Source organism: Sinocyclocheilus rhinocerous, unplaced genomic scaffold (assembly GCF_001515625.1).
Source record: "Sinocyclocheilus rhinocerous isolate Xijiao unplaced genomic scaffold, SAMN03320098_v1.1 scaffold283, whole genome shotgun sequence".
NCBI classification, from domain to species: domain Eukaryota; kingdom Metazoa; phylum Chordata; class Actinopteri; order Cypriniformes; family Cyprinidae; genus Sinocyclocheilus; species Sinocyclocheilus rhinocerous.
Window position 1 is genome coordinate 222,521 of NW_015627233.1, and position 11,906 is coordinate 234,426.

An 11,906-nucleotide genomic window follows, 5' to 3' on the forward strand; every position below is an offset into this window, starting at 1 on the left:
GAGTCGTTCGTTCATCACGTGACAGCCCCATAAGTTTACCCTATGCAGTCTGAGCCGGAAAGAGAATTGATTAGTTCATCTCCAGTCTTCGGGTTTGAGTCGTTCGTTCATCACGTGACAGCCCCATAAGTTTACCCTGTGCAGTCTGAGCCGGAAAGAGAATTGATTAGTTTTTTTATTTTTATTTTTTTTTAATTTATTTATTTATTTTTTATTGCTTGAAGAACATAAATACCAAACACATAACAGTAAGAAAAATCTTAATACAATTCAAAGAAGTCCAAATAGCAGCATAACAAAAAATACATGGATAAACAAAATAAACATAACAGGAAAAGTAAGAAAGAAAAACAAATAAATACAAGAATAAAAAATAAAAAAACCTACAATGCAAGGGGCTTAATCATCAAAAAATACCTTCAAAAGATTACATAGTTTAAGGGCTTTTTTATGACGCATGAGCTTTAAAGATTTGAAGAAGACCATTAAATCTTTCTGGAAAAGTAATAAAGTGGGGGGGTTATTAAAGAATCTGCATTTATGAATGAAGTAATTGGCCAAAATCACAATATTATTAACCAAAAATTCAACATCACAATTCCAACAAAAGGACAAAAAGGACAAAGTTTTAAAATCAAAGTCAGGTATTACATACTTCAAACTTAACCAAGCATAGAGGTCATCCAGGTCATCCCTTGAGAATTTGCATAAATAAAACAAATGTTCCAATGACTCTATTTCTGCTTCACAAAAGGTGCATCCATTACAATCCAAATTAAACCTGTGTCTGAGGAACTCATTACAGGGATAAATATCGTTAATAATTTTAAACTGAACTTCTTTTACCTTTGGTAGAAGTGGAAAAGAGAGAAATCTTGTTCTAATTTGAACCACTTTATCTTCAGGAAAATCATAGACAAGGAGTCTCTTCTTTACTTTAGAAGGGAAAGTCTGTGTATTTACTAATGTTCTTAAAACCTTATTATTACAGCTCTGCTCTGTAAAATTAATACCAGAGATGATTAGATTACCTAATCTTGGTATCACAGGTGAATAACACAAAGCACCTTTAATCAGCTGAACCAAACCAGCAGGAACAGCTTTCAACAAAGAAACATATAATTCCTTAGTACAAATAATACTGTATTTTTCACAAAAAACATCATAACCAAGAAAATTTCCATCCCCATCCATAATGTGTACAATGGACCAGACACCTTTGTCCATCCAGTCTTGAAAAAACACAGATTTCCTCTTAATAAGGATACACTTATTATTCCACAAAGAACAACTATGTGGCGAAAAGTTGTGTTTGTATATTAATTTCCAATATAATAATACCTGACTATGAAAAGATGATAATTTACACTTTAATTTTGATGGCTCAAAATCACACCTTAAAAGGAAATCAATGCCCCCAAGAGAATCAAAAATTTTAGAAGAAAAGCTAAACCAAACTGAATGTGTATTTCTAAGGAAGTCTTGGAGCCACCTCAACTTAAGGGTACCATTCATAACATCGAAATCAATTACGTTCAACCCTCCCTCACTGATCGGCTTCACTACATCTGATTTTCTTATATAATGGTGCTTGTTTTTCCAAATAAATTTATACTGAATTTGATTAATGTCTTTTATCCACCTATCAGATATACTCAAAGAAAATGCTGGGTAAATCAACCTGGAAAGTGCTTCTGACTTCTGTATGAGAATTCTGCCAAATATAGAAATATCCCTTTGAACCCACATATTTAAAATATTTTGACTTTTTTTCATATTATCAATCAAGTTACTTTTTTCTCTAATTTTAGGGTCTTTAGTAATAACAATTCCTAAATATTTTATCTCATTTTTTAATGGAATATTGAACAATTGAGATTCAGCATGACTATGAAGTGCCATCAGCTCACACTTTTTAAAATTCAATTGCAGACCAGAAGCTTTTGAAAAATGAGACACCAGATTAATGGCAACTGGAATCTGCTCTACATCTCTAAGAAACAGGGTGGTATCATCTGCTAGTTGACTTATCAATAACTGACTCCCTAAAACATTCAAAGGCTTGATATCTTTACTATTTTTCACATAAATTGCTAACAGTTCAGCTATTAAAATAAATAAATACGGACTTGTTTTCTGTTTCTTATAGCAGTTTTGTATTGTTTGTAGTGTGATCAACGTTTGCGTAAGTAGTAGACATATTAGGGAAGTAACACGTAACATTTTAATTATATTTTGTTAAAATGAACGAAATGACTCGAAAAAAGATTCGTTCATTTTGCTGAACGAGACTCAAAGGTCCGAGTCGGTCAAATGATCCGAACTTCCCATCACTAGCTGCTTCCACCCAGGGCGATCACGTGACACGAGAGCGCCATACGTCGGGCAGGGGCGGTGTCATGGGATGTCCGTCAAGGATCACAATGCAATAAACTTCTTCTTATGATGTTTAATGGCGGTTGGCAAACCAGCTTTTGGTGCATATTCCGCCACCTACTGGGATGGAGTGTGAGGCGATGATATCAAGGGAAATGCTAATAAAAAATAAATAAAAACCCTTCTACCTATATTTTATTATATAAATTTGTTATTTTCAGAAAATTAATAAGAGCTTTATAACCTTTATGAGAACTGTTTAACACATTCTTTTAATTCGTCTTTTAACTGTATTCTTTCCCTTTCATATGCCCTACAGTTAATCAGCACATGCTCTACAGTTTCTGGAAGTCCACAATGATTACATTGACCAGATTCATGTCTTCCTATCATCTGGAGCGATTTTTTGTGCAATAAACTTCTTCTTCTTCTTGGTTTTATGGCGAGTTGCAATCTTTGCGCATATCGCCACCTACTGTGCTATTATGCGATCAGGATTTTCTTTTATTATATTAGTTGTTCTGTCTCAACTCTGAAGCCATCAAGAGTCCAGGAGCGTGTTCAGCAAATCACAGCTCTGTCTGGTGTCACTTCCTCTACCCACATAAGTCCCACTATAATAGCGACCATTTCAACAGAATATATTGATAATTCAGATGATAATCTTTTACTTATGAATATATCCAAGTCAGGGATATATATTCCTGCTCCTGTCATCCCCTTATCTGGGTCTTTGGACCCCAATAAACTATTTAAAATCGGTTTAATGCTAATCTGTTGACATTAAAAACACAATATTTAGTGGTAATACAGCTCAAGGTTGGTAGAAACTATTGCTGCCTTAAAATTTTCAACAACATAAATTTTAAAGTTGTCTTTGACGTAAAAATCACCTTTTAAGCATATTTAAGATTTTATTTATATATAATTCTAAACATTTTACAGCATTTTAAACCACCGAATATCACAATTTTTCCTATGTCTGTGTCTCCCATTTTGATAATGAATACAACACTTATATGAGTGATTTTTTAAAAATATATATATTTTTTTACCTTGTTTGGTATATCAATAATAGTTTTCTTTAATGTATATATATTTTCCAAATATTAAATTCATAAAAAAGCAAAAAAAAAAAAAAAATTAGTACGTTTTTAGCTTGTCCCTCAAAATATTGTCCACCCTGTTATATTCGACTACTGGCCCTTTAAATGAAAGTTGGAAAAAGGAATTTACATCTTATCAAACAGCTGATATAATTTCCTTGGAGGGAAAACAACTAGGGAATGTGAGTGAGAGCCTCTGTTTTGTTAATTGTCTGTTTTTACTGATTTTATCTTTCCAATCTGATGTGGTCAACTTCAACATGTCCACACTGTTAAAGGGAAAATGAAAAAATGTAATAGAAATTCTTATTTGTAAAAGTACCATTTTTAAAAAAACATTCAATTTTTTATTTGACAGACCTTCTGTGTTAGCATTTTTTTGCTCAGACTTAGTGTAATGGCTAATTTTTAAGTCAAAATGTCCACCATATTAGTGTCCACCCTGTTAAGTCAGAAAATCTAACAGGCTGGACACATTTAGTGTACATAGTGACAGTGACAGCAATTGATGTTTAAGTTGAAGAAGTAGTGTATTTAAACTTTTATTACATTTTAAATATTCATATTCATTATTGTTCATTTGTCCCTAACAGGGTGGACATTTTTGGTCCTCATTTAATTTGGCTCATAATTGCTTAAATGTATATATTACACATTTATATACCAAAATTATTTTTCACATGTTTTACAGCTCCCTTGCATGATTTCACAAGAATTCATTTTAAAAAATGTGTTTCATTTTTTAAGTGTTATGATGTCCAAAAGACACTGAATCCCAGGAATGACCTATACTGGTATTTCTTTCAGGAAATAGAAACCTGGTTGTTCTAGCTACATAATGTTGATATCTCATTCAACTCTACATTATACCTATACATAAAAAATACAACATTCATTCATTTGGCTGTTTGCATAATTTAACCAATTCAACCAATAACAAAATTTCAACTACTGGTATTTATTTTAGGAAATACAGATATAACTTTTTATACATTATACATGAAATACAACTATTATTATTTTCATTGTTGCCGTTTTATACAGTATTTACAAGGAAGAAGACTACAAAGTGAGGTCCAGCTTACAATTTGTGCAAACTTGGGATGCCAGCGATTTCAACACTGGCTATTATAGTCTTATCTATCTTCGGTGGGTGTCGATGAGTCTGTTTGGGCACTGTCCGGGCTCTCAGCACGATACATCAAGTAATTCAGTCCCTCATTGCTGAGCACAGGAGACAGTCCAGTTTCCAGGTCTTCATCTTCATCCACACCAGTGCAGACCTCCTCTTCTAAAGAAACCAGCACATACAGTTACCATAAGAGGTGCATCTAGTAATGAGTCAAAAATCTGTGCACAAATCTGTACATTTGATTCATATTTGTATATTTTATATGAAGAAATTAAGATCATACCATCTTCTTGGTAGGCTTGGTTCACATGACCTGCTGCTCCGTTCTGGTTTGCTCTTTTATCCGCCTCATAATCTCTCAGTTTCCTCAGGGTTTCCTCAAGATACTGAAAGTTTGGCCTCTCAGTTGGTTCTTTGCTCCAGCAGCTCATCATCAGATTATACCTAAAAAGCAGTAATAACATCCATGTTCATTCAAAGTAAATATTATATCTTTGTCTTCACATTCAATCAATTTATAACAAGTATTTGTTGAAATCATCTACTAATATCACTTACAATCTCTGTGGACACCCTGCTGGTGAAGGCAGTCGTGCACCTGTACTGATATGGTTTAAGACTTCATGGTTGGTGTATGTGGGATATGGTAGCTTTCCTAATGTCATAATCTCCCATAAGAGCACACCAAATGCCCTGAAATGTGCAAATTATAAGAAAATGAGCAGTTCTTAAAAGAACCTTTTTTTGGAGTGTGAAGATTTTTTTTTTTTATAATCTAAAGAACCCTTTCCAATATAACTCATTCATTGTGCAATGGAAAGGTTCCATGGATGTTAAAGGTTCTTCATGAAACCATATATGCAAATGTAGAATAATTTCTTTTCCAAGAGTGTATGGCAACAAGAAGACTCATGATACTGACCAGACATCAGAATATTTATTGAAAATCCCATCTGTTAAGCTTTCTGGTGACATCCAGCGAACAGGAAGCAGACCTTCACCCTTCTTCCTGTAGTAGTCGTTCTTATACACGTCACGGGCCAATCCGAAATCTCCTATTTTAACAACCCTTTCTGGGTCTGTGTAGCTTCTCACCGACACCAGACAGTTTCTTGCAGCAATATCCCTGTGCATATTAAATATAGTTTAATTTAGATGCATTAACATTTACAGTTACACATTTCGCAGGCACTTTTATCCAAAGTGATTTACACTGCATTCCAGGTGTACATTTCATATGTTAACGCATTCCCTGGGAATCAAAGACATGACACTGACATTGTGAGCATTAGCATGAGCACATCTTTACCTATGAACAAAGTGCATCCTTTCTAAATAAGCAGACCTTCACCCTTCTTCCTGTAGTAGTCGTTCTTATACACGTCACGGGCCAATCCGAAATCTCCTATTTTAACAACCCTTTCTGGGTCTGTGTAGCTTCTCACCGACACCAGACAGTTCCTTGCAGCAATATCCCTGTGCATATTAAATATAGTTTAATTTAGATGCATTAACATTTACACATTTCGCAGGCACTTTTATCCAAAGTGATTTACACTGCATTCCAGGTGTACATTTCATATGTTAACGCATTCCCTGGGAATCAAAGACATGACACTGACATTGTGAGCATTAGCATGAGCACATCTTTACCTATGAACAAAGTGCATCCTTTCTAAATAAGCACATCCTGTGGCAACATCCCAACTGATGTCCAGGAGGCTGGTGAGGTTCAGTAGCTCTTTATGGCTCTATGAGACATAAGAACATGTGAGTGCTAGTCAGTAAGAAAAGCACCTCATATATTAAAACAAAGCCTCACAGCTGTAGGACGAGCTCCTCTCAGGTAAGAACGAAGGTCTCCTCCTTCCATCAGCTCCAGGATGAGGTAATGTGGCTCGTTTAGCAGACACACTCCAAGCAAACGCAGGATGTTAGGATGATTGAACTGGCTGGATAGCAACAAACACAAAACACTGCATGATTAATCTGCTCCAAAGTCATAGTAAAGGCATTTTTGTTACACCATACTTCTATTTCAAATAAATGCTGCCCCTTTGAACTTTCTGTTATTCAAAGAGTCCTGAAAACATTGTATCACGGTTTATGCAAAAATATTAAGCAGCACTACTGTTTTCAATGATTATAATAAAAAGAAAAGAATGATTTCTGAAGGATCATGTGACACTGAAGACTGGAGTAATGATGCTGAAATATATTGCAATAGAAACAGTTGTTTTAAATTGTAATAATACTGTATTTTTGATCAAACAAATGCAGCCTTGCTAATATGAGACTTCTTTCAAAAAACATGAAATACTCTCACTGAACCCAAACTTTTGAAAATAAATAAATAGTAGTTTACAGCAGAGCCAGCTCAGTAAAGGCTCCTTTTATACTTTATTTTCTCCCACAACACTAATCAACAACAAACCCCATGACAAACATTGCCATTTGATAATAAAAAGAAAAGAATGATTTCTGAAGGATCATGTCACACTGAAGACTGGAGTAATGATGCTGAAATATATTGCAATAGAAACTGAATTTTCTGAATGAAAAATGTTTTAAATTGTAATAATACTGTATTTTTGATCAAACAAATGCAGCCTTGCTAATATGAGACTTCTTTCAAAAAACATGAAATACTCTCACTGAACCCAAACTTTTGAAAATAAATAAATAGTAGTTTACAGCAGAGCCAGCTCAGTAAAGGCTCCTTTTATACTTTATTTTCTCCCACAACACTAATCAACAACAAACCCCATGACAAACATTGCCATTTGCTCTAGGCCAGGGGGCCTCATCATCATTTGTTTTGCCCCATTGTTCCCTATTATAATCATATTTTTAGTGTGATGCTGAGAGCAAACATGTCTTTTACCTCATCAAACAGGCTTCTTTTAAGAATTCAGTTTTCTCATAGTCACTGGCATCTTTTCGCAGTGTCTGTGAAACATTTTATAATCACAATCTGTAATTGTTGAAACAGCATATACCGTAGGTAGTTACTGTGGAAGTATATGAGAAATCATGTTAGTATACAGGCTTTATATGTATGTATACCTTGACAGCCACTCTCCTCTCCGGCACAACTTCAGTGATTTGGCTGCCAACTGTAACTCCTTCATAAACTTCTCCAAAAGCACCACTACCCAACAACCTCTGAAGCTTCAGACAGTCTCTAGGAAACACAGGAAGTGACTCGATCTCTCCTTGGGCAGGTATGTTACTGGGAAATGTGGGAAAGTTGTTTAAATATCAACATATTTTGTGGTTTATAGATGCAACAAAATCACATTGAAATGAAGCCTTAGTTTGTAAGCAATGTTCCTGTGTACCTGATAGCATAGCAGGCATTTCCAAGACCAACTGAACCTCGGATATACTCCAACTCTACATCTGGATGGACGTGTGCACCTCTTTGTGTAACTGTCCCATGATCCTTTTTCTTATGGCATCTGTGCCAAACTACATCAAAACAGCAGGGGAAGCAAATGTTGTGCTTTCCAATCCTCTCATTAGTTTTAATATGAGGATGAAACAGACTTCTACAAAAGGAACTGTGTCATTTGTGTACTTACTGACTGCGGCGAGGATGAGAATAATCAGTGTAATACAGGCAGCTATCGATACAATCACAATAATCAATGTCATGTCAGCGTCTAATGAAGTACCTGCTGGGTGACAACCAGAGAGCAATTAAAGGAATAGTTCAGCTAGAAAAGAAAATATGCTGAAAATGTACTCAACCTCAACCATCCAAGATGTAGATGTAGTTCATAGACTTCATCTGAACAGATTGGAAGAAATGTAGCATTACATCACTTGCTCACCAATGGATCCTGTGCAGTGAATGGGTGCCGTCAGAATGAGAGCCCAAATAGCTGATAAAAACATCACAATAATCCACAAGTAATCCACACGACTCCAGTCCATCAGTGAAGTGAAAAGCTACGTGTTTGTATGAAAAAATCCATCATTGCTAGGTTTTAACATATTTCTGGCCAAAATATGAGTCCATCGTCCATGGAGATGCATTGAAAAAGTCCATCACCTGTTGCCCTCTTACATCAAAATCCTCAGACATTTTTGTTTAGAACTGTTTTGGACTGTTTACGCTTGTAAACAGTGCTTGATCTGTACATTTTTCAAGACAAGACAACCTTTTCACTGGAGAAAAAAAACTATTATGTATTACTTGTGAATTATTGTGATGCTTTTTTCAGACTCTCATTCTGACGGCACCCATTCACTGCAGAATGGTGAGCAAGTGATGCACTGCTAAATTTCTCCAAATCTGCTCCGATGAAGAAACAAACTCATCTACCTATCTTGGATGGCCCGAGGTTGAGAAAATTTTCAGCAAATTTTTAAAACTATTTAAAGTGACTTTTTTTTAGATAGCACAATAAAATACATATAGAGCAAAACAGTACACGTTCATTAAAATGGACGCATTTTTGTTTTCTTAAATCAGCTGCTTTTTATGTTTACTTTTTTTTTGTTATATTTATATTTAATGATTAATGTAGGATTCTTACCTGGAGTAATCAGAGTTGTTTGTGTTGATTCCCCTTTACCCCAATACGAAAAAGGGGTTATGGTGATGTTTAATTTGGTTCCTGGTTTGAATCTTGTGATATTCATGACTGTTTCAGAAAACGTGTTAAGAGGATGACAATATCTGGTGGGGACCTGCAGAAATATGTTGGAAATACATCATCAGTGTTTTTTCTTTATACCAAAAAAAAAAAACGGTCAAAAACATTTTTTATTTATTTAAATAACTTAAGGTGGATTTACATTCTCTAGTTTAAAATAATCGTAAAAAAAAGATGTAGTACATTTTGAAGCTGTTCCACATTTCTCCACAGTTCCTTAGACACCACACAATAAAGCACTGTCCCGTAGTCAATATTGCTGGGTTCCCAGTGTATCTGGATAAATGTGGCATTCCCTTCAAGAACAATTTTGGAAACTGCAGGTGGAATAACTATAGGAGGAGATACGAATCCATCTGGAAAACAAACACAAAAACACATACAAAGTGACTTTTAAGAACACTTGAATAAGAGCAATATAAAACATATGTTAACACAGTGCTGACCTGGAAAAGGTTTCAGCATTTGCTGTACAACCGAAAAAGCTGTCAGTGTTTTGCTGGAAGACATAAGGACACTGGTGTTTTGCTTCAACTCCTGAATCCTGAGCTGTTTGTTCTCATCCAACCAAACAAGTCGTCCGCTGTAGTAGCCCACTTGATGATCTCTGATTTGAGATGTTGTCCATCTTGCAAATTCTACCGCTTTAGACTTCTGCATCCTTTACAGGTTAATCGAATTTATGCAATCATTAAAAAAACCAACATTTATTCAATAAGGAAATGTTATTACGAGCCAAACTGGTCACTGACCATAGCATTCATTAATGAGATCTATCTGTTAAACATTTGTATATTTACCTACCTGTCACCACTGATGTTCACTCTGTAAAGATTTATAAGGGAGCCGTCCTGCACCAGCCAATACAGATTTCCTTCAATAATGTTCAAAGTGATACCGGCAACCTATAATCAGAATGTGTGAAATATTTATACTGTTTAAAAGGGTCAGTGTTTTCAACACTGACAATAATAAGAAATGTTTCTTAAGCATCAAATCAGCATATTAAAAGATCATGCGACTCCGAAGACTGGAGTAATGATGCTGAAAATTTACCTTTACATTTTAAAATACCCCAAGATCCCAAAGCTTTGAATGTTAGCGTATTTGATGTTTTATGTGTATATTTATGTCCTCACCTCTTTCCCAGAGAACACACTCAGTTTTTCCAGGAGTTGGTAGTCTTCTCCATCCAATCTACAGCCTTCTACTGATGTTTCAGTGGTCCAGTAGATGGCAGCATTCAATGAATCAACCACCAAACTGAGAATCTTCTGCTCTGCTTGGAGAAATATCTCAACCCCATGACCAGATACAGACCCTCGGCATATCTGATAAGAGATGCAAGATATCTCTCAATTAGTTGCTACTGCCACATAGTCAAAACAATGTCAATAAAGTATTAGTAGCTTCTTTTTATTATGTTTTTCAGTTTTCATTCATTCAAGCATTATTTAATATAAATACATACTTGATTTGTGTTGCAGCTCCAGTATAGATACTGTCCCAGCCAGTCAAAGGCCAGTGCTTCAGCATTCATGAGTGATGGCATTGTCATCACACTCAACGACTGATTACCCAGATCAATCCAGTTAATGTGACCTGAACTGTTAGTCCAGTAGATTGTGGAACTATACCAGTCCATATCTGTTCATGAAGAAAGGACAACATGTTATATACCTTGTTATATTGTGAGAAGCATTGTAAAATATACAATCAGATGCAAAATAATGTTATAGCTATTTTTATATATTTTTTTATTTTGCATTATATTACAAAAATTTGGGATCAGTAAGATTTGTAATGTTTTTTAATGGAGTCTCTTGTGCTCATCAAAGCTGTATTTATTTGATAAAAAATACAGAAAAAAATGTAATATTGTGAGATATTATTTCAATTTCTAATATTGGTTTTCTGTTTTAATATACTTTAAAATATAATTTATTTCTGTGATCAAAGCTGAATTTTCAGCATCATTACTCCAGTCTTCAGTGTGACATGATCCTTCAGAAATCATTCTAATATGCTGATTTATTATCAGTGCTGGAAACAGTTGTGCTGCTTTTTTTTTGGAAACTGTGATACTTTTTTTCTGGATTCTTTTATGAAATAAAAAGTAAAAAAAACAGCAGTTATTTAAAATTAAAATATTTTCTAACAATATGAGTCTTTACTATCACTTTTTATCCATTTAACACATCCTTGCTGAATAAAAGTATTCATTACTTTCAAAAAAAGAAAGAAAAAAATTTACTGACTCCAAACTTTTGAACGGTAGTGCATATTGTAACACAAGATTTCCATTTTGAATAAATGCTGTTTTTTTAATATTTCTTTTATTTATTTTTTTCATAAAAGAATCCTGAAAAAAGTATCACAGGTTCCAAAAAACATGAAGCAGCACAACTGTTTCCAACACTGATAATAAATCAGCATATTAGAATGATTTCTGAAGGATCATGTGACACTGAAGACTGGAGTAATGATGCTGAAAATTCAGCTTTGCATCACAGGAATAAATTATATTTTAAAGTATATTAAAATAGAAACTGTTATTTTAAATTGCAATAATATTTCACAAAATAACAGGTTTTTTTCCTGTATTTTTGATCAAATAAATGCAACCTT

General features: G+C 34.4%; 1 protein-coding gene across 1 annotated transcript in view; it reads right to left on the reverse strand.

The window, feature by feature from the left end:
* Positions 1-4,518: 4,518 nt before the first annotated feature.
* Positions 4,519-11,906, reverse strand: part of LOC107723724 (proto-oncogene tyrosine-protein kinase ROS-like) — a 16,046-nt gene continuing 8,658 nt past the window's right edge. The window contains exons 13-28 of the mRNA XM_016532436.1: positions 10,750-10,925; positions 10,418-10,609; positions 10,083-10,183; positions 9,725-9,939; positions 9,462-9,634; positions 9,159-9,312; positions 8,199-8,294; positions 7,956-8,085; positions 7,681-7,846; positions 7,499-7,563; positions 6,437-6,566; positions 6,268-6,365; positions 5,537-5,740; positions 5,173-5,307; positions 4,898-5,058; positions 4,519-4,773 (exon numbers count right to left, since the gene is read on the reverse strand). Of these exons, the coding sequence (XP_016387922.1) occupies positions 4,619-4,773; positions 4,898-5,058; positions 5,173-5,307; positions 5,537-5,740; positions 6,268-6,365; positions 6,437-6,566; positions 7,499-7,563; positions 7,681-7,846; positions 7,956-8,085; positions 8,199-8,294; positions 9,159-9,312; positions 9,462-9,634; positions 9,725-9,939; positions 10,083-10,183; positions 10,418-10,609; positions 10,750-10,925 (2,351 nt within the window). The 3' untranslated portion in view covers positions 4,519-4,618. The remainder of the gene's footprint in view (positions 4,774-4,897; positions 5,059-5,172; positions 5,308-5,536; positions 5,741-6,267; positions 6,366-6,436; positions 6,567-7,498; positions 7,564-7,680; positions 7,847-7,955; positions 8,086-8,198; positions 8,295-9,158; positions 9,313-9,461; positions 9,635-9,724; positions 9,940-10,082; positions 10,184-10,417; positions 10,610-10,749; positions 10,926-11,906) is intronic.